General features: G+C 39.2%; 1 protein-coding gene across 2 annotated transcripts in view; it reads right to left on the bottom strand.

Moving 5' to 3' along the window:
• Positions 1-1,332: 1,332 nt before the first annotated feature.
• The window catches only part of LOC112114937 (mammalian ependymin-related protein 1), a 46,994-nt gene continuing 26,397 nt past the window's right edge, over positions 1,333-21,929 (bottom strand). For both annotated transcript variants that reach the window (XM_024211852.3, XM_024211853.3), the window contains exons 2-3: positions 8,777-8,985; positions 1,333-2,994 (exon numbers count right to left, since the gene is read on the bottom strand). In XM_024211852.3, the coding sequence (XP_024067620.1) occupies positions 2,804-2,994; positions 8,777-8,985 (400 nt within the window). In that variant the 3' untranslated portion in view covers positions 1,333-2,803. The remainder of the gene's footprint in view (positions 2,995-8,776; positions 8,986-21,929) is intronic.

Below are 21,929 nucleotides of genomic sequence, written 5' to 3'. Positions count from 1 at the left end.
ATTTTCAAAAGTGCCTAACTGAATGTCAATGGGACTTAGGCTTTTTAGCCACTTAGGCTCTTAATTCACTTAGACTCTTCTGCAAATTTTACCCTCACATCTATATTGAGGCACCTAAATAAATGGCCTGATTTTCACAAGTGCTCCCTAACCTGAAGCCCTCACTGATTTTAATGGGAAAAGAAAATGTTTGATTATTGTATTACAGGATAGTTGTTGTGAAGAAATTACTGTCCCAGAGTCTCATTTACATGAAAGCCCCTTTACATCACTCAGGCAGTGGAAATGGACCTTAAAGTGGGCATAAATGTAATTAACTCCCACTATAAAGCACTTAACACTGCCAGAGTAGTGTAAAAGGGCCAATAAGCAATGTTAAGGGCCTTATGTGCCTCTGTTGAAGACAATTATCACAAACTAAGCAAACTTTTTGTTTAATGACACACTCATTAAAAACAATGAGAAAACAAACCCAAGGCTCTTTATTCTTTCTTTGACAAGTCCCTTTATTGAATATATAGAGCAGAACTAAAAAATTCAAAACCAGCATTGTTTTAAACCGTATATATTTTGCCATAGAAAATTAACTTGGATGTCACTGCAACATTTTAAAAAGCACTTTGTGTTACAGACTCCTGCAAATGAATATTAAAAGCCCATCTAATATTATTGTTAGAACCAATATAATTACAGACATGGTATTACATCCGCACACAGAGAGAATACATAGTTATCTGTTAAACCACAAGAAAGTCTTTCCTAATGATGTGGAGTCACAGTTCCATGTTTGCTAGCCAAGTTTATTATATTTTCCAGCTTTCAACAAGAAGCCCTAATGAAAACAATATGCAATTAGTATTTGTCACAAAATTATAGAGGAATCACAAACTAAATGCATACTAAATTGATAGGAAATCCAAGTTTCCATTAGCACATCTCAATAAACTTTTAATGTTTGGGAAAATATCAATAATTAATTATATTTCAGCTACTTCACATGTATACTTGCAGGAAGGGCTCCACTAAAGAAAATTCCTTCATGACTCCAGCTCTGAAAGGAAAATACACTCTATAGCACAGTGTCTACGTGATAAAAGCTAGTAAGGTGTAAAGAAACTAATAATGTACCTAGGTCCATTCTCTTCCAAAGGTGGTTCTGGCCTTTGGTTTTTGTTAACTAAGGTACTACTGATGAGTAAATTATACATTGTATATAATCCTCCACCATTGCTGTCACCCTACATCATTTTGTCTTTATGAAGACTGTCCTAGAAGAGGAAGTCTTGTGGGATATTTTCAAACAACTATCTTTAAGCGCCAGAATGTGATCCCCTTACTGATGCTGAATAGCACCTTCCTCTACAATTTGTCCCGCTGACTTCAGCAGGACTACTCATGAAGTAAAGTACTACCCAACATAAGTCAGGGGATCAGAATCTGGGCCTACATATATTATCAAGTAACAATTGAAATAAAATCCTAGACTTATGGAAGATGAAAGCATTTACTATAATTTCAGAAACACTAAGATGGGACAGTTATATAGTCCATATCACTTGAATGTCCTGTACTGCTTATACTGCTAAAAATGTACATTACCTGGGGCTTTTTGGTTTTTGTTTATTTATTTATAACTAAGCTCTTATTCCTTCCACCACCAAATAGCTGTATGTGAATGATAATGTTTTGGAATGCTGATTTAACAATGAACATGTTCAGTGATCAAAGGAATGGGTGCAAACAAAAGCAGGATTGTCATTCGTGTTTGGATCATAGTGCATTGTAATCATACCATGCAAAAGGCCATTTTCCCTTTTGTCACACATTTAGGTCTTTCATTTGAATTGCAATGTGAGGAGCCGTATGTGCATTAATCTATTTTTGACTAGTTAGGTGACAGGAGCAGGTGCTTTTTACTTCTACCTGAAATTGTAAAGGCCTTTCATACTCTCTGAAAAAAGAAAGACTTCTGAAAATAAGACAATTATAGCAATTCAGCATGCAGTATCTATTAATTTCCTTGCATAGATTAAAAGCAAAAATGCCTTGACAAAGCATGAATTAGAAATGAATAAAACAGAAATATGTCTAATCAGACTCTGTAGAAAGGCTTCAGGGAAGGATTAGCAAATGCAAGAAAACTTTGGCTTAATTTCTTATTCCCCCCCCCCCCATTAAAGTATTACATCAGTCACATAGTATTATATGAATAGTTACTCTGGTTTCTTTGCAAAAATCCCAACAACCTCAAACCCCCATACACTTGACTGAAAGCTTTTTGAAGAGCAAGGATAAAAAAACCCAAGAGAATGCATTTAATCACTCTGACATAGTCTGCTTAAGCTATGCCATTTTATAGTTACAGTTGAGCTGTTACACAGAATATATTTTATCAATCCCATAAATCCCTCCAGAAGTAATAAACGATATCCAACTTTTCTTTTATGTTAATAGGAACACAATATACATTCGTGTTGACATTTTGAAATATTAAATAATGAAACTTTCAAAAAATATTCACAGCTAAAATAGTGCCTATAAACATTACTTCATCAGTAACAAACACACCAAGTGCATGGTTGAACAGAGTTTAATTTAGTGAAACACTGAAATAAAGATATCCTTTTTGTTACACATCTTACCTTCCTGTTCAATTAAATATTGTGTTCCCTTTCAAATGAAAAGTCACAATTCCAAAAAGACAAAACTCAGATTGAAAATCAGGTTATATGTCAGTTGCTGATTATTAATAATTATCCTCCATGTCATTATTTATTTGCACGTGGCAATCCATTGTCCATAATCAGCATTCATCTTTCATCTTTATTGGCTGGGCTTCCTGACAGGTGCTGGGTGGGGTAAACACAGAGGGGTCAGTGATACCCAGCTGTAGATCAAAAAAGCGGGTGGAGGTTGTCACGCTGTAGTTCTTGGTGTAGGTTTCCTGCACTGGGTAACAATCCTTGACTGTGTAAACGCCAACCCAGGACTCAACTATAATGAAGCACAAAGTGTGACTAATTTATGGGACAAGCATGAATTGTTTTAAAATTGTTATTAAAGAGACAAGAGAACATTGATATATTTTCCTGACTTCAGTGACAACTTTCAAAAGAGCCCCAGGGGATTTTGGGCACCTAGAACTTGGAAAATTCCAGCCTTAATGGAGAAATTAAAAGAAAAATGTTTGTCATGCTGTTTCAAGATAAAATGTTTAGTCATGAGATGAATATTAATTTCTGGAGCAGTTTTTGAAAACTCTGTGTACTGTACACATATCTTAAGCAAGTCATGAGCTGGGTTGATATCTACTAGTCTAATGGACAGCAGCAATCAATTTAGGATTGGGTTAATCCAATAGCGGTTAATCCCTAATTACCAGGAAATTGTTCTGATTAGAGAATCATGTTTGCAGACTTCCCTCTCTCAATCCAATATTGCCCTAATTTGTGGCAATACTCCCTCCCTAACCCCCCACTGTTACTCTCTTCCATTACTTTCCCTTCCTCAACTCTCTCTCTCTCTCTTCTCTCTGTGGACCCTTCTGACATCATGCTTCCTTTGCCTTTATATTCACCTAAAACAAGTGATGACCTATAAGTAGGGGTGTAAATTTGTCAGGGTGGTAAAAATGTCATGGATGCTTTGACTTTTCTGTTTGTCTGAGACTTTTCTTTGTGCCCATCATTTTAATAAAGCAGTTATATTCCAAACCCTGGTTTATGACACATCAGTGGGTCATGAGAAGCATCTAGGTGGGTCGCCAACCTGGTGGAGAGGCGAGGCCCCAGTGGGAGGGGCTGGAGAACAAGCCCACCCCATACTCATCCCATGGTGGCAGCTCCTGTCCTGCAAGACTGGGCCTGGCTCCCTCACATCATGATGGATTGGCGACAAGGCCAAATTTGAGTGAGTTGCACTGTGACCCACATGCCAAGTGGCAACGCCCAGTGCAGGGAGCCAGGCTCAGTCCCGTGGGACAGGAGCTGCTGCTGTGAAGTGAGTGCGGGATAGGCTTGCTCTCCAGCCCCTCGCCCCATGGCCTTCCCGCTACACTGAGCTGGGATTAGGGCTGCTGTGCTGAGACAGAGGGTACTGCTGCAAGGTCAGTGCCTCCTCCCGCCCCCCACTGAGGTAAGGGCAGTGAAGAAGGAGGCATTTATGTATATTGTATTTAAAGAGGTATAGTTGAATTTTCATATCCATGACTCTACACACTGTTTTCCCCTAAACCTGTGACTTTTACTAAATTTACCAATGATTTTTGATCAAAAAGTGCCATGGCAAATCTGCAGCACTACCTGTAAATATCCATTTCTCATCAATGTAATCAAAAAAGTAGATTTCTCTCACCTGTCCATCAGACTCTCATAGTTCCCACGTGTCCCTCACTTGGAGGGACATGACTTATTTTAGTCCTAAATTTACCTACCTTCCACACAAATTTGAAATCTCCTTTTTATTCTCAAAAATTATTTACCTCACAAATAAAGAACCATGAAATTGTAGTTCTAGAAGGAGTTATTTACACTAAAGTGAGGAACTCCGGGGCATTTTGTGTTTCCTGCATAAAAAATGTTTTGTGTCCCACATTTCGAATAAACATCAAACACTGCATCCCACATTTGGTCCTAGGTAGATTAAGAGGTCAGTATCCTTGATGGTCTTCACACTGCCCATAGCTTGGAAACCTCTCTCTTTCCCGTAGTTAACACATTGCCAAATGTATTTCTTCCTTCTGCTACTGAAGGCTCTTTCTCAATACTGCTGGGCCTCAGAGCCACCTTTGACACTGTGCAATACTCAGTTTCCAGAGCTATGTAGGATATCTGATTCCCTCTTACCTATGAAGTCACTCATTCTCCGTTTTGGTGGGAATTCCTTCTCTTCACCAGGACTCCTCCTCTGTGGAGACCCACAACCTTCTACCTTCATTCTTTATAGTTATCTTAATTCCTAACTGCCAATTTTAAACTGATGAACTTCAGCTGTACATATTTTGCCTTTTGTCACATCTTTAATGAAAATATACATGGCTTCTTTTCATCTTCTTCTAGCTAAGTATCTCAGACACAGAAGTGTTCATTCTGGAAAAGAAGGAGCATTCCCAAACACAACTCCAACTCCTCTACCTCTTTCCTTGACTCATTCCTCCCGTCTCTCTGTAAACCCTTGACATCATCCTAATCCCTAAATTTTACTTCTCCCACAGCACTTTGTCTGCAAATCTGCCCATCATCCTCTCCACAGCATTGCTCATATAAGCCTTCCCCTTGCCTGGCCCCATTGTGGAAATCTTCATCCATATCTTCATTAGTGCAACTTCCACCTCCCTAAGCATCTCCCCTGGTCTCCATTCATTTGAAGTCCTATTCAAAACTGCATTCCTTGGACCCTATTCTCCACTGCAAGATACAAGTCAAGAACACAAAATTTGTATCCTGAGATTGAGAATACATCATGGATTTAGTCCAGACTAACTCTCCGACCTCCTCTCTCTCTCTCTCTGGTCCTCCACCACTAGTTTCCCCTTTTTCACTTCATGTAATCTTGCCACTGTTCATGCAAGAATTTCTCTCTCTGCAGCTTCTGCCATCTAGAAGGGCTTCATTGACTCACCATCCTTTTTTAAATCTCACCTCAGAGCATTTATTTTCTCTCTTGTCTGCACTCCTTAACTTTTCTCTTCCTCCTTTTTAACTTGGTGACTGTATAGTTTTAGGGGTGTGCTCAAACACCTGGCTGAACTAGAGCCTACTTTTGCACAGCATTTGGGATATAGTTTGTATGAAAGAGGCAATTCAAAGCTAAATTGTATTGTATTTTATTATACAGATTTTAAAAGATGCCATAATTAGACACTGGCAGAGCAGATATCTTTCCTTTGGTGTAATAATTAAGGGATTTCTTCTGTGGAAGGCTCTTTTGGGATTATAAAGGTTGATATAAAATTGGTTACTGTCTAACAAATAATTTGAAAAAACGGAGTTTCTAACAGTAAGACTAAAGGTGAAGAATTTAGGGCACTTTAATGCTGTTGATTCTATCTTGGCTTTTTAAAAAATGTTATACTTCTTGAATTTGCATGTGTATATTATTCCAGCATTGTATCCTTGCATAAGCTAGAGTCTGCACAGAAATTTCAAAATTAGCCAGTGCACCAATTCCCATGTGTCTCCTTGCTCAATCACAGGGAGGTTAACATACATTACAAATTAAATTCTAAGATATGGAGAGGAAGAATACATCTGAATATAACCACTTGATACTTTTTAAGCTTTAAAGCCTAGATGCTACCAAGTCCAGGGATCTTTCTACTAATTAGTATTTCTTATTACAGAAACCCTGATTCCAGCCCCTAAGGGATGAAAAATATACACCATCGTGCTGGATGTAGTGACATCCGCATTTCAGTAATTCCTATTAGTGACAAATATTTTCTTTCTTCCGGCCCTTTAGTGGACCCTGCCTTCTCTTATTCAAAGAGTGGTCATGCACACTTATTCTATCATTTTAAAATTCAGTCCACATTAACAAAACAATTTGAGTGGTGATATACAGACAGAACATCTAAATAAAGGCTGATAAGATGAGCAATAATTCAAAACACTTCTCAGAAAGTCATAATACATTAGTGAACATATATAAATGAACAGTCTACAGGATCCTTTTCCGACCTGCTTGTGATGGTTTTAGTGAATTTCATATAAAAATGAATGCAAAATAAAATGCTATTAAAGTACAATGTATTTCCACTGAAACCAGAATAACCTTACCATAAGAATCCAAGCCAAATTAGTTGTGAGGGAGGGATGGATAGATAGATAGATAGATAGATAGATAGATAGATAGATATGAACAAGACATTGTTTTCTTTCAATATTATGATATAAAACACACAAAAATAATTGTGGGTGTACAATATAGCCGGGCATATTCAAATGACTTCAAGAGTGCAAATTGATACTATCTGGATATTAAGTTCCATAAATCTGCCAACAATACTGGATCTGAATAAAAATTTTCCTGACATGGGTGGTGATGTGTCTCTTGTGGAATGTTGGAGGATGCATCCAGTCTAGTTAGAGTTCTAACAATCTTTTTCTTTGTTTTATTTTTAATTTTTTTATTAAAGAAATATTTTCCCTTGGCTGATTATTAAGGTTCATAACCAGCCATATATTTTGTTGATCATAACCATAAGTGTTGCATCAACTGGATAATGCTGTAAATTCAGTTTAAATTCAGGGAGGTTTAAGAACTCTTTTTTATAGTTAGGGTCTGGGTGTGATGCTTCCCGGGGTACCCAGGGTTGTGAGGCATCTTGCCTCTACCTACTCTTAGCGCGAAGAAGCTTTGTCTATGCCTGCCATGGGACAGCTCCCCAGTTCTATCAGTCAGAGGCAACCCAAGCACCACCTCTAGGTCTATGTAGGCCCCACTGTCTCTTTACAGGTTAGCGACAGGCACACTCTAACCTACGACCTCTTCAACCTCTCCCTGGAGTGTCCACTCTCTGATACACTGGACTTTGGTAGTATTCACAGATTCGCTGTTTCCAAAGGAACAGTACACCCCAGCTTACCATTTCCACCTAAGATCACGGCTCTGCTTAACACACAGCACTTAGATATGTTTATAGTGAAACCAAGTATAAGTTTATTTAACAAAGCACAGTAATTCAAGTAATAGCAAGTAGAAGTATTGGAAACAAATGGTCACATATCAAATAAAATCGTAACACGTTTTAGAACCTGACTTAATTAACTAGATACTTTCATGTCTTGTAGAGCAATGCTCACCCAAAGTCCTTCCAATGTTTTTCAGCCAGGTTGGCTGTGACCCAATTTTCATGAGGCAAAACATGGTGTCAATTTGCCTTTTCAGCAAAGGATCCAGGGTGTTTGCATCCATAGAAATATCAGAACAATCCATTGTCCTTATTCATAAACAGGATGCTTATATACTCCTTTTTTGTAGACTTTGCAATCTCTTAATCAACAACTGGCTCAATATGCAAATAGGTCTACATTGTGAGGCATACAATACACAATTCCCAAATGACCATACAGGGAGATAGGCACCTGTTACTCCCTGCCTGAAAGGAACCCGTCCAAGGTATGTCACCTCCTGGTGATCTGCCTTAACACCAGGACATTAAGAACATAATTTCCAGTGTAGATACATAACTCCTCAAATATTATCCATGCATACATTTTGAAATTATTAGGATTACCAGTGGACTACTGGCTCTCAGCAGAGACCTCACATGCTACCCTTCAGTGATTATTGTTCATATGTTTGACCCAAGGGAGCCCTGTAAAACCCTATGCAGCCCCAGTGCCCTCTGTTAGTTGGCTCCAAGAAGTCCTTGTGTCACTGGATAATCTCCAAGCCACATAGGTCACGTGCAGTTACTCCTGAAATTGTGAAAGAGTCTCTCTATATTATAGATTTTCTTATGAATCATTCTGGGCTCAGATTACTGGACTCTAATGGGAAAATGGTGTGGTTTCATACCAAACTTTGTCTGAAACATGCAAACAACTCCATTATATGCTCTTCAGATATTTAACTCTTAAATAATGGGGACATTTTCTTTAATACAATGCAGCACTAATATGATATACAGTATGTGCTGGATATTTATTACATGTTATTTCTTCCTGCAAATTTTGTGGTAATATGAAAGCCAATACTAACAGTCAGTTGGAAAATTATATCTTGGGTAAAGGAAATGCAGACATTTTTTAACAAAACAAAACCAAATACTTACATTTCCTGGCTGGTTTTCTATCAGACCATTCCTGTACCATAATTTCATCTCCAGGCCCCCCGATGTAGTACTGATCTTCATAAGTGGAGTTGTCAGGAATATCATAAGGATCCCAAGGCTCAGTCAAAGCAATCTTTGAGCACAGCTTTGTGACTTGTTCAATCTGAAACATCACTGCATCTTTATAGAGAAATATATATTCAAAGAATCTGAAACATTAAAAAAAAAACAGTTAATGTTCATGATGGTTTTACAACTGGTAGAACTCCCTGTAGTTAACATTGCCTGAGACTTCTCTTTATAATACCCTGCTTTTAGTCACTTATAACTTTGTCAAAAATTAACCATTTTGGCTAAAATTTTCCATAATGGGTATCAGCCTCAGTATGAGGGGTTTTTTTGTTTTTGGGTTGTTGTTTTTTTTTTAAAGTTTCAGCTAAAGTTCTTCAGCCATTTCTGAGAATGAGATGAAGGGAAAATATGTTTTGCCCTTGTTACATTTTTTTAAACAACATTTTAGTTTAGAAGCTCTAGCACCTGCCAGTTTTGTGGAGCAATGGCTTGACATTTGGCAGGAGGATGGCCTTTGTGTCAGGGTTATATCATTTGCATCCCTGTGAAAGTCTGTCCAAATTGGACAAGGTATAAGCCTTTGAAAAATTTCAGTTTTCATACACTCAGTCCCTGCACAGCTCTTACCTCATGAACTGACACACAAGGGAACTGAGGCTCAAGGCAATTAAAGCCAAAAATTTCAAAACATCCTCTAATTTTGGGTGCCCAATTTGAGACACCTAGGGCCCAGTTTTCCAGAGTACTTAGCACATGTACAGCATATTACATATTCAAAGCACAGCTCCAGTCAGATTTTTCAGTCTAGTTGCAGTTGTAAGCACTCAGCACTTCTGCAAATCTGGTGTCAAGTGTAGAAATTGAGCACAAAGTTAATGGCCATCTGTGAACATTTTAATGTAAGTATTTGGCTTAAATAATTAAGCCAGCTCACAACTCTGAAGTACAAGAAAAGATAGAATCCAATTCTCCAGGGTGGCATTCAACTTCCTTAACCAGAAAACCATTTCTTCTCTTCCTGGAATCACCTGCCTCGTTCACAACACTTGTAACAAATGAGGCACGGCTCCTACAAACAACAGCCTTACTCACTATACAACCTTGATTCGTTCTCAGAGCACCATCTATCCCCTGCACTGAATGATGTAGGGGTCCTGTGGAAAAAATAGGATGTGATTATGTAATAAAGACTGTATCATAATACATATGGGGAAGCTTAATTCTGGCATTTCCTAACTTTTGAGTGCTTGACTTTTCAACCTGAACATTCTTTTAATGTAATTTTTTATGTAATATTACGTAAGACCAGGTAGAAGTCAATGCAATTCAAAATTTTACTAATTCACCATATAAAATATACATAGGTAGGAATCACTTCACCCACTGCTCAGGTGAAATTATTTAAAAGTTAAAACATTTAACAGTGATTAAAAGCCATTTAGCAACACCCATAGCAGCTCAAGAGAGAAAGTGAAGACTAGTGTATCTGAATACAGGGGAAAATGTAGGTAAGTAAAATGTAATTAGACCAACTGGAAGTGGATTAAGACACTCTGATTCTTGCGAAAATTGCCACGGAATCATTACTGGCCTAAAGTCAATTTACATTCTCTTTGTTGAAAGAAAAGTTCACACCATTGTGACAAGGGTCAGGAGAACTGCCTAGTATCTGGTCAGTAAAATGCTGAATTTGTGAACACTTAAGCATGTGCGTAACTTCTGTTCCACTGAATTCAGTGGAGCTACTCATGTGAGTACAATTATGCATATGCTTAAGTGTTTGCAGGATCAGGTTTTAAGGGTTTAACTCCAGCTCAGCTTCCTCCTCTGTTTGCACAAGTTCAGCAGTGGTTTCTTGAGATTCAGAGAGAGAGAATGCCTTTGGGAAAGTGAGCTGCACACATGCAGCTGAGTCTCATGGCATAGCAATAATTTTTGACCTTGAATTATCATCTGGAAAATTTGCAAATTAACCAAAGATAAAAATGCTGATTTATCTTTTAAAATGATGTGACATACACATTATATCCTGTCTGGTTCTAAAGGATTTCACTTCTATTTCTTCCTTCAAATCCCTCCTCAAAACCAATTTTCTGTGGAAATTCTTCCTACTTTATTTCCCCTAACAATAATCTCTTCACACCTTCCTTTCCCTGAACTGTTATCCAGTGTCTTGCCTTCTCCGTCTTGTCTCTCATATATTATAAGGTATTTGGGGGAAGGGAATATGTTTTACTCTGTATTTTGTAAAATCAAATTATATATTATTGATACATAAGAGATATATTCTGCCACCCTTACTCAAGCAGAGAGTACCTTAGGCTTCAATCCTCCACATGCTTATGATGTACTCAACCTTAAGCACATGAGTAGTCAATCTAACTTCAGTGGGACTACCTGCATGTTTGAAGTTAAGTGTGCGTATAGCTATGTGCAGGATTGGAGCCAAACCCTGTGGATACATTTTGTTGACTTTGCTTTCTCAAACATAAATACCTAGCAACGTGTATATTAAAAAAACAAAATAAAAAACCCTAACACCACAAGATACTCCACTGCACACACTTCTCACCCTGGAGAGAGGATGAGAAAAACTCATGACAGATGTTAGTAATGTCACTTAATACACAACTGGAGGGCACTCTGATACTAAAGTGATGAGCACAGAATAAGACTCTAAATAGAACAGAATAGACTACTATGCTCACAGTGAAGTCATTGGGGTTACTTGCAGAGGTGTGAGTGATAATTTTTGATAATGAAGCAAGTGAACAAGTTTATACTGTAAATATATATACTCTCCTTAGCTCTTACAAAAAAATCAGACATACCTTTTATCCTAATTTTTACAGTGAGGATTGCTTCTGTGTATGTCGATATGCCTCCACACAATGAATATAAGGTACTTTGCAGTTTTGCAGGACTTGTATTTCATTACACATTATTGAAGGTGAACTGCTAAGTTGTTATTTTACAAAAAGAACCGTTTACCAGTCAACATTAATAACAAAATGTGCATAGATTTAAAAATGACAACCTGGGATATTTTAAAACAAAATATTTGAAAACGATTTCCTCCTTTATTTACCTGCCAAGTCCTAAAGGTACTCCCTGTAGTTGTTTTAGGTGCTTGAGATGTCACCGGCTTTTTAAGGGGAAGCATGGATTCCTGAAAGTAGGTCTTTGCAGATAAATAAAAACTGATTTTTCAAATATTATGATTTTTAAAAAGTAAATGTAGTTGGAATCTTTATCTACAATTACTATTATTCTGTTAATAATTTCATTTCTTAAACAGTTTCTTAAGACAACCCTCAAAATCCTTTATACCTCACCTTCAAATATAATTTATAAGGAGCTACTTGGTCCAGTTACTATCTTTCTGGTTTAGACTTCCCTTCCTCTCCCCTACTTTATGCTATGTACTTAAAGGGACTCTGTTAACAGCCTTTACGGTCCCTTTTTATATGACTTAAAATTAATAAAATCCAGTAGATTATGGCATGTATGTAGTGTTTACTTCTCCTTTCGTGAACATAAAACCCCCTCTCACTTCAATCAGGCCTTATATTATAATAACGTTTACAAAGCATTTGGAAGGTGAAAGGCAGAATGTTATGTATTATTATTATTGCTGATGTGTTGTTCAGATGTGAACAACGTCATTTTAAATTGTTGCAAATGAATTCAAAGTCAATTTTTTTCACCTCCACTGAGATAACTGGAAGTGTGGATAATCTACCTCTGCCTTGATGTTATTGTTTAGATTTGTCTAGTGATAGAAATTTCACTTTTTAAAAACCAAATGCTTCTATGCTGATGAATATACCAAAACCTACAGGTAGCTCTAAATCCTTAATTCTTTGGCTTTCTAATGCCCTGTTTGATAATGCATACCACAACTTTCATAGAAATATTGCTTCTTTTTATAAATCAGTTGTCTAAACAAAATATAGATCAGTGTATTTCACAAGCCTAGTTCATTAAATGATGACAGCAACAGCTAATCTCTGCAACATTTTTATTTTAAATAAGAATATTGTAGAGGAGAAAAAAAGCTGTTGGGTAGACATTCAGACAGATGATAAATACTTTCTTCAGGTCAAGAAAACTTCATCTGCTTTTGGATATCTCTGGCCAACTCATTTCCTAACTGTGAAGCATTCATTTTTTTGGTATATTTCTGGGAACTCCGTTCCTCTTTACCATGATGTTTCAGTAATTTCAGACTTGTGTTTTTCTTCTGGTGTATCTGACTTCAACAACAGTAATTACTATATTTGATCTCACATGTTTGGCAAAGATGCAGGATTATAATATATTGTACAAATACGGTATTGTACATATACATGTGGCAGTACATGTAATCTAATATTGTGTCAATGCAGTATTTTTTAGACTGACCAAAAATGTTCTCAGATTTTACTAGATTTTCTTTTCCAAGAAGCATGAGCCTTCTGTATCGGGTATCTAATTAACAAGTTATAAACAGAACTTTGACAATAGGAGTTTTGAACTGGAAGAAATAGGCAGCTTTATTCCAGTTAGTGATGAAGTTCAGGTAAAAAGAAAATTTTAAATATAAGAAAAGAATCTAAACCTGAAAAGTCAAAGTTAAATCAACTAAGGGGATTACATATTTCTGTGATTTTACTGACAAAACTCATAAAAAGTTATACCGCCTTTTATTCTTTTGATTTTAACATAAATTAGATTAATAACTTTGCCAAAAATGACAGGAAACTGAGTTCTTCAGTAAGAAAAGATTTACATTGTTTTCTTTGCTGTTTTTTTGTGGGCCATTTGATGTTCCATAATATAGAGCCTAAGGCCTGGTCCACACTACCCCCCCACTTCGGACTAAGGTACGCAAATTCAGCTACGTTATTAACGTAGCTGAATTCGAAGTACCTTAGTCCGAACTTACCGCGGGTCCAGACGCTGCAGGCAGGCTCCCCCGTCGATGCCGCGTACTCCTCTCGCTGAGCTGGAGTACCGGCGTCGACGGCGAGCACTTCCGGGATCGATCCCAGAACACCGATTGCCTGCCGTCGGACCCGGAGGTAAGTGTAGACGTACCCTAATCTAGCAAACTTTAATAATCCATTCTAATTTAAGATGTGATTCAGGAAAACACTTAAAACATGCTTAAATTGATTCCTATTTAGGATAGCACTTAAAGCACATTCTGAACTTTAAACACAAGCTTAGAGCCCACTGTCTTGTGTTTCAATGGGACTTAGGCATGTGCTTATGTTCTGTCCTAAATAGGGATGGATTTGAGCAAATCTTTAAGTGCTTTCCTAAATAGGGATGTTTTCCTGAACTGGGGCCTTTAATAGTCCCCTTAAAGACAATGGAGTTACTCATAAGAAATGAGATGGAAAATAGTAACAAAAATATTATAATACCTTCATATAAATCAATGGTGTGGCCTCATCTGCAATACTGTGTACAGTACTGGCCACCCCATCTTTGAGTTTGTACAGCAACTTGCACAGTTGGGGCTCCTAGGGCATACAGTATACAAATAGAAATAATAAAAGGATATTGCAGAACTAGAGGGGGTTCAGAAAGTCAGGAAAAAGTCTTCTATTGAGAGTCTCAAAAGACTGGGTGTGAAGAAGCAGAGAGACTGCAGCTGGGCACAGCAGGGGTTAAAGAACACCTGTGGGTTCAGCTAGCCCCATCCCATTATACCTGCAGCCAATGCCAGGCCTGGAGGGGGGAGAAAAGGAGGGAGCTTGGCTCAGTCAGGGGCTGACTGGCAAAGAGGCAGGAGCTCTCTGTATGCCTGCCTGAAGGCACAGGTCAGCAACCTGCCTGCCAGTGCAGCCACTGGAGGCAAGTAAGTCTTCCCCTGCTAAGGGGAACCTGCAGACAAGCCCCAACTGCGGGAAAACTGGACTAGCAGGGCCACACCCTAAACTAAAAGGACTTGAATAGGGAGCAGCCCAGGAAAACAGGCCCCGAAGCCCTCCTCACGGCTGGGAGGAAGGTCTATCTCCCCTGCTTAGGGGTTAGCAACACAGGACTCTGGGCCAGGACCTGAGGGAGGAGAGCAGCTCAGGTCCCCCTTCATCCCCACTAACGAATGATCTAGCCACTAGGCTGCCTGGCCACTGAAGGGCCTATCACAAATGGTGGAGAGTGGGGACATCGCCCTAGTCCCTGCTGAAGGGAATTTAAAAAAAAAAGAGAAAGAAAGAGGGGGAGAGAGAGAGAGAGAGAGAAAGTCCCGAGGACAAACACTTGAATGGAGATGGAGCAGCTGCTGAAATGGATGACAGAGCAAAACACCCACCATCAACAGAAACAACAACTCCCGCAGCAGATGGTCATGCAGCAGCAGCAGCTAGTTTGCGAATTGGCAGCCCAACAACAGCAGCTGGTCCAACAGGTGGCATCCATTTTGCGACCTGGTGCTCCAACAGAGCTGCCTAACCCCGCCCCTATCGGGCTTGCCAAAATAGGGCCTGATGAAGATCCTGAGGCTTTCTTAGAGACTTTCGAGCGAGTGGCCACAGTAGCCCGGTGGCCCAGAGACCAATGGGCTGCAGTGCTGCTCCGTACTTAACCGGGGTAGTACAGACCGCATACTGTGCTTTAGACCCTACTGCCGCCCAAGTTAAGGCAGCGATCCTCAACACCCTAGATATCTCGGAGGAAACCTTCCTGCAACACTTCCGGGGGGAGCGGTACCCACTAGGGGGCCCAACCCCACCTGGTCGCCCAGAAGCTGCATGACTCATTCTGGAGATGGCTCAAACCAGAAGCAAAGATGGGGACGCAGGTTGCTAAGCAGGTCCTGCTTGAGCAGTTTGTCTGCCCCCTGGGGGAAGAGAGTGGGTGTCGCACTGACACCATGACGGATGCCATCCAGCTCATGGAGATCTATCTAGCCAGCAAATCCCTCATAATGACACCCCCTTCGGGGTTGGCTGCAACCAAGAGCCCAATGTCCCTAAAAGATGGAACCACCTACGGACCCCAGGATTGTGAGGGACGCCGGCATCTTCCTCCCTAGGAGAAATATGACATCGGTCCTGCAGTCCCTCCAGGAGGCCGGCCTGACAGTGAACCCCGCCAAATGTCACCTTGGGAAGAATGAGACCACCTACCTGTTGTATCACCCAGGCAAGGTATTAACAAACTTGAACAGAACTTTATTTACAGTGGAAATCTCTTTACCAAGCTGTAACTGCACACTCTGTAACTCTCACTCAGCCTCCTCACTCCTCCCCCCTCCTTCCTGTTTCCTGTCCTTTCAGACTCCCAACAGCTAGTGCTCCCAGTTCTAATAATCACATGCAGCATCTAAACACCACATTCCCTCCTCTCTTAAGAAACTTTCCAAATTAAAATAAACACTGTTGTTCTAACCCCAGAAACAAATATGAAACAAGACACTATACTGTTGGCAGGAATATTACACTGAAAACACTGTAGATACTACATAACATAGTCTTTAGTCCAGGCAGGTGGTCATCTGAGTCTGACAGGCCGTCTCTCAAGCCCCAGTTCCAGTGCGATGTCTTGTTGTGTTGGTTCTACTGTGAAGTCATCCAGTGCAGACTGGGTGTTGGCATAATCTCCTCTTGGTGCATAGGCAGGTGCAAGATAAGAAGCATTCCATATCCGCCCATCAGAAAGTCGATAGGTATAAGGGCCCTTCTTCTCTATGATTTTAAGAGGAGCTCTGAATTTATGGTCCCCTTTGCGTAAGATTCCAGGTTTTCGTATTCTAACAAAGGAACCACACTCAAACTTTGGTTCCTTAGCACCCCGCCGTTTGTCTGTGAAAGCCTTAGACTTTGCTTGGTTCTGTTCAACTGTCTTTCTCACATCATCCTTGTTTGGGGCATCAGTCGTGCCTTTAACAATCCAGCAATGTTCAGTTTAGTATTCAGCTGTTTCCCATGCAGTAACTCTGCGGGTGATCGTTGCGTTGTGGCATGTCGTGTAGCCCGGTATGCTTGCAAGAAATCAGTAGTAAACGGTATCCACAATCGCCCTTCCAGTTTAGCTGTTTGCAAACTCTCTTTCAAACTTCTGTTAAACCGTTCGATTTCTCCATTGGCTTGAGGGTAATATAGGGATGACCTCCTGTGTAAAATGTTCCTCTCTGCTAGAAAAGTTTCAAACTCCAGGGAAGTAAATTGACTACCATTATCTGAAACCAGTTCTTTGGGGTTACCTTCCCGGCTAAAAACTGAAGAGAGAAACTTAATTACTGTAGCAGAAGAAATTTGCGATGTAAATGCTACCTCAGGCCATTTGCTGAAATAGTTTATTAAAGTGATGGCATAACGACAGTCAATTGGAGCAGTATCAAAGGGTCCTACAATGTCAATCGCCACTTTTTCCCATGCAGATTCAGGAAGAGGAACAGGCTGTAATGGAGGGTACATGTCACTGCTGTCTTATCATGCATTTGGCAAGTGACACAGGATTTTATGAGTGCTTCAGTTTGAGAGTCCATCCCTGGCCACCAATACAGATCCCGTAGTCGTTGTTTGGTTCTGACAATTCCTTGATGAGTATCGTGTGCCAGGTGTATGAGTTTTGACTGTAATTCTGGCACAAGTAGCTGGTGTGTACCTCGTAGCACACAGCCATCGAGCAAAGAAAGTTCATCCCGAACTCTAAAATAAGGCAGCAAAACTGGGTCAAGGTTTTTAGGGTTACTGGGCCATCTCTTTGTCAGAAATTCCCGTAGTTTTTGTTGAATTGGACACACTGAACAAGCAGCTTGAAATTGTTCTCTTGTAACTGCAGAAATTGACCATCATTGTTAAACAACTGTTCCTAGAGACATGACTTTCAGATAAAACAAATTGGCTAAACACACATTTCTATTTTAAGAAAGTTATGTCCATTTTAATTGTATTAAAAAACAGGTGTGACTAAAAGCCTGACTGACACATTTATTTTTTATTCAAGGACAGTTCTAAGAAATAGTAGCAAGGAAGACAAGACCTGTAAATAATAGTGGTATAAAAATACAGCACTGGCACTGCTGAAAGTTTTCCATTGCTCAGGAAAAGGTCAGTAGACCTATTGAATATGTTTAGACTACCCCATGCTGATTAAAACATGACAGAAATAGGTTTACCATTTGGCATCTGACATGAATACAAAACCAAAGTCTCTGGCAAACAGGTAAGACTGTCTAACTTTCCTGAAATGAAAGTGTCTGTGGCAGGTATCAGCTGGAAAAAAGAGCTACAGTTCACTTCGAACTTTTTTCATCAACAAGAACTGAGAACTTTTCTTATATGTGCAATAGTGATTTACTTTTTCCTTCTAAGAAACATTTCCTCCACCATCAAAACAAATATTCTTACCAAAGTAACATATCTTTTGAAGTGGACAAATTATAATTATTGTTAATAATCATCCAAAGTGTGCATATTGTAATTTTCTTGTATTTCCAATTTCAGGCACATTTAATAAGAAGTAAAGGCCAAGATTTTCAAAAGTGACTAGTGATTTTGACTACCTCATTTTTGGGGTGCCTGATTTTCAGAAATGAGTATTCAGCATTTTCTGAAAATGAGCATGGATGCACAGCATTTTCTGAGAATCAAGTCTGTTTAAGTTGTCACAAGTTGAACACCCAAAAATTAAGACGAAAATCATCCAAAATCATTACTTAAATTTGAAAATCTTGATCAAGGGGCTGCTTGCTTGTCTATTGTTTGCTTAAATTATTATCCTAATATACCAGAAGATCAACCTTCCTACTGACGGGGTCTTATGTCTCTGGCTTACATTTTCAGGACTTCCAAAGCTTAGGCATTTCTGGCACACTTCTACCTCTTTACACACACATTCTTGAGGCTGTATATCCAACCCTTTGGGATTCTTTTCTCAAAGGCTATACTCTTGCTTGCATCTGTGATTGGGTAGGTGACTCTTCAGAAAGAGCTACATCAGCATTAACCACTTATTCACCAGTACAGTTGAGACCTGTCCCTCCAACCTCCCACAATGGCTATCAAGAGCCTTTTCACATCTCATCATCTACATCAGGTCCCCAAACACCTGCTACTATTTACAGATCCCGTTCCAGCACCCTCTCTATGCAAAATACATACACCAATATACTTATCTCATTTTCCATCACAGTGTGAGCATGAGACCCAGCCATCCCAATACAACCAAATAACCACTATCACGCCAGCTACTGTACAAATACCAGCATAGACTACAATGAACTGTAACTCATTTTCCAAAACAAATTTAGGGCCTGATCTAAAGTCCAGTGAAGTCAGTGGAATGAAGTCACTTGAATTCAAGAGACTTTTAAATCAGGTCCTTATTATCTGTTACATGTGGAGAACAAAGAGTAGTTGAAAAAAATCTAAAAAAGGCATTTGAAATACTTAGCACATATGCCAATGTCCATTAAGTGGATAATGCAGATTACATGGGTGCATGCTGGAGTATGGAATGGGGGCAGAGAGAACGTTGTTTATAAAATCTTAATTTCCAAAAGTTTATTTTTCACAAATTTAAGGTAACTTTGAATTTTCTGGTTTTAATGTTCTAGAATTTATTTTAGGCAAAATAATAACTAATAGAATATATCTTTACATCCTTGATTATAGCCACCTGAATTATCTGGTGCACATTCCCTGTCATAAAAGAACTGTGCTGGTTTTGGGGACACCCTTGCCCCTTTTTATCCTCAATCTTTAAAGTTAACTGAATAACTTCTTAGGGCAGTGGTTTTTAACCTGTGGTCTGTGGACCTCAGAGGGTCCGCAGACTATGTCTAAGATTTCCAAAGGGGTCCGCACCTCCATTCAAAACTTTTTAAGGGTCCTCAAATGAAAAAAGGTTGAAAACCAATGTCTTAGATATATGAGATTTAGGAGAGTAAGAGACTTTTTTACTCCTTGTAGCATTTTATTATAAATCCATCTCTCAAAGATGCCATGGTCTAGATAAACCCCATATTTTCTGTACGACTCGAGGTTGACCCTGAAGAGGAGTGAGGTAGTAGAAGTTCTTCAGGGAGTGATAGGGGCTACTGAGAGTTTCTCAGAGATGGGCTTATAAGGAGTTAGTGAATCAAAGAGCAAGGATCTGAGGGGAATTCATTGCATATGAGGGGTGAAGATCCTGCTGTGGCTCATCTCTTCTGGCAGGAAGTGTTTGTGTGTGAATATGGCAGAGGCCAAGAGCAGGATCTAAAAACAGAAGGCCAGATTGTCCTCTACATTAAATGACTCTGCATCATATGGAGATTTCCCCTATGCTGGGAAAATTCCTAGGTAGCTAGCTAAGACCTTCTTTGTGCTGCTGGAGGGGCACAGATAGGAAACTGTTGCCCTAAGCTCCAAGAGCTTGTTATGGCTGTCATACTTCAGGTGAGAGTTACACCTGCAATTCATTATGCATGAGTGGACGGCTGCACCTGTGTAGGTCTGTGTGCATAGAGAACCCCACTAAAGTCAATGGGACTCCATGTGGGAACAGCGGTGCACCTGTGCAAAGTAAACTGCAGGATTCTATGCTACTATTGTAAGACACTACTGGCTGCTTCATCAGAGTTTTAGATTCAGCAAACTGTATATTTATTAACCTGGTAAACAGAAACAGATGGACACCTATGTGTAAACTGGATCAAATTTTGTTTTTAGTTACATTGATGTACTGCCTATCCCCCACTCATTATAATGGAATGAATTATAGTGATAACATATATCTTACAACTATACTGATGTGCATATACTGATATTTTAAAGGTACACCTCTACCCCGATATAACGCTGTCCTCGGGAGCCAAAAAATCTTACCGCGTTATAGGTGAAACCGTGTTATATCGAACTTGCTTTGATCCGCCGGAGTGCGCAGCCCCGCCCCCCCCGGAGCACTGCTTTGCCACGTTATATCTGAATTCGTGTTATATCGGGTTGCGTTATATCGGGGTAGAGGTGTAATTATGGCTAATGTAGCTAAATATGAATGTTTGTTGTTTGCTATGCTGTTTGCTGTTTCAGTAGATAGAGTCCTGGCTGACATAGATTTACACATATGTTCTTTATATTCTGTGTTTATTAATACTCTATTCTAATAGACATCATATAAATATGGTAATGATGATCTGCTATTTTTAAACAAAAATTCTAATAATATTTCTGAACATAAAGACAGAGAGAGAGCTCTGTTTATATTGCACTTCCCATGGAAAGCCAAAATTACACTTGAATAAGTTTTGGGGGAATTAATATGAAGACCAGGTTGATGTTAAAAGTAGGTAGTAATTAAAACGAATGGGTAATTAAGCATGGGCGAGCTGGCCTAATTTGACCCCAGAGCAAAAGACTACAAATTTAAAATCAGATCAGCTGTTTTTTTTTTTAAATCCCCAAAACATTTTTTACATTTATAGTGCCTATTGCTATGGCATATAAGCATCTCAATTACAACATATATTCTGCAATGTCATAATCCAAACTTTACATAGTTTTGAAGGATTTTTTTTATTTCAGCCAAAACACAAATAGGCACTTAAAGTAAATTCAAACAAACAGTGCTTTAAATCCATACTAGTATTCATAGAAATGGAGAAGGAGGTCACCACTTCTAACAACAGTGGGATATATATAAGTACTGTATAATATAATTTTATCACCTAATGCATGATTTGTATCTAAGTGGTGCTTCCAAGTTTGCCGTTTTGTTTCATTTCAGAAACCTATATGCTGTCACACTTTGTGCTTGCAGTCATAGGTTTCACATCCTTGAGTGTTATATATTACAAATCACTATAGTTAAATACAGTGTAACAAACAAAAACAAATCTGTAGATAAACAAATAAAGAGTATCGAAACAAATATATGAGTAAACATTAATTAATAAAATACATATTGCAAAATTAGTCTTTATAGAGAGAGTCAAGATCCAAACCGTGTTTGTGCATGCAGGGCCGGCTCTAGCTTTTTTGCCCCAAGCAGGAAAAAAAAGCGCCGCCCCCCGAACCCCCCCGCCGAGTGCCGCCGGAACCCCCCCCAGAGCGCCGCCCCCCCCGCCGAGCACCAGAGCCCGCTGAGCGCCGCCGGAACCCCC

This window comes from Terrapene carolina, unplaced genomic scaffold, assembly GCF_002925995.2.
Source record: "Terrapene carolina triunguis isolate 2854851 unplaced genomic scaffold, T_m_triunguis-2.0 Scaffold33715, whole genome shotgun sequence".
Taxonomy (NCBI): Eukaryota; Metazoa; Chordata; order Testudines; family Emydidae; genus Terrapene; species Terrapene triunguis.
Note: the sequence above shows the minus strand (reverse complement) of the source record. Positions and strands in the feature narration are given on the sequence as shown.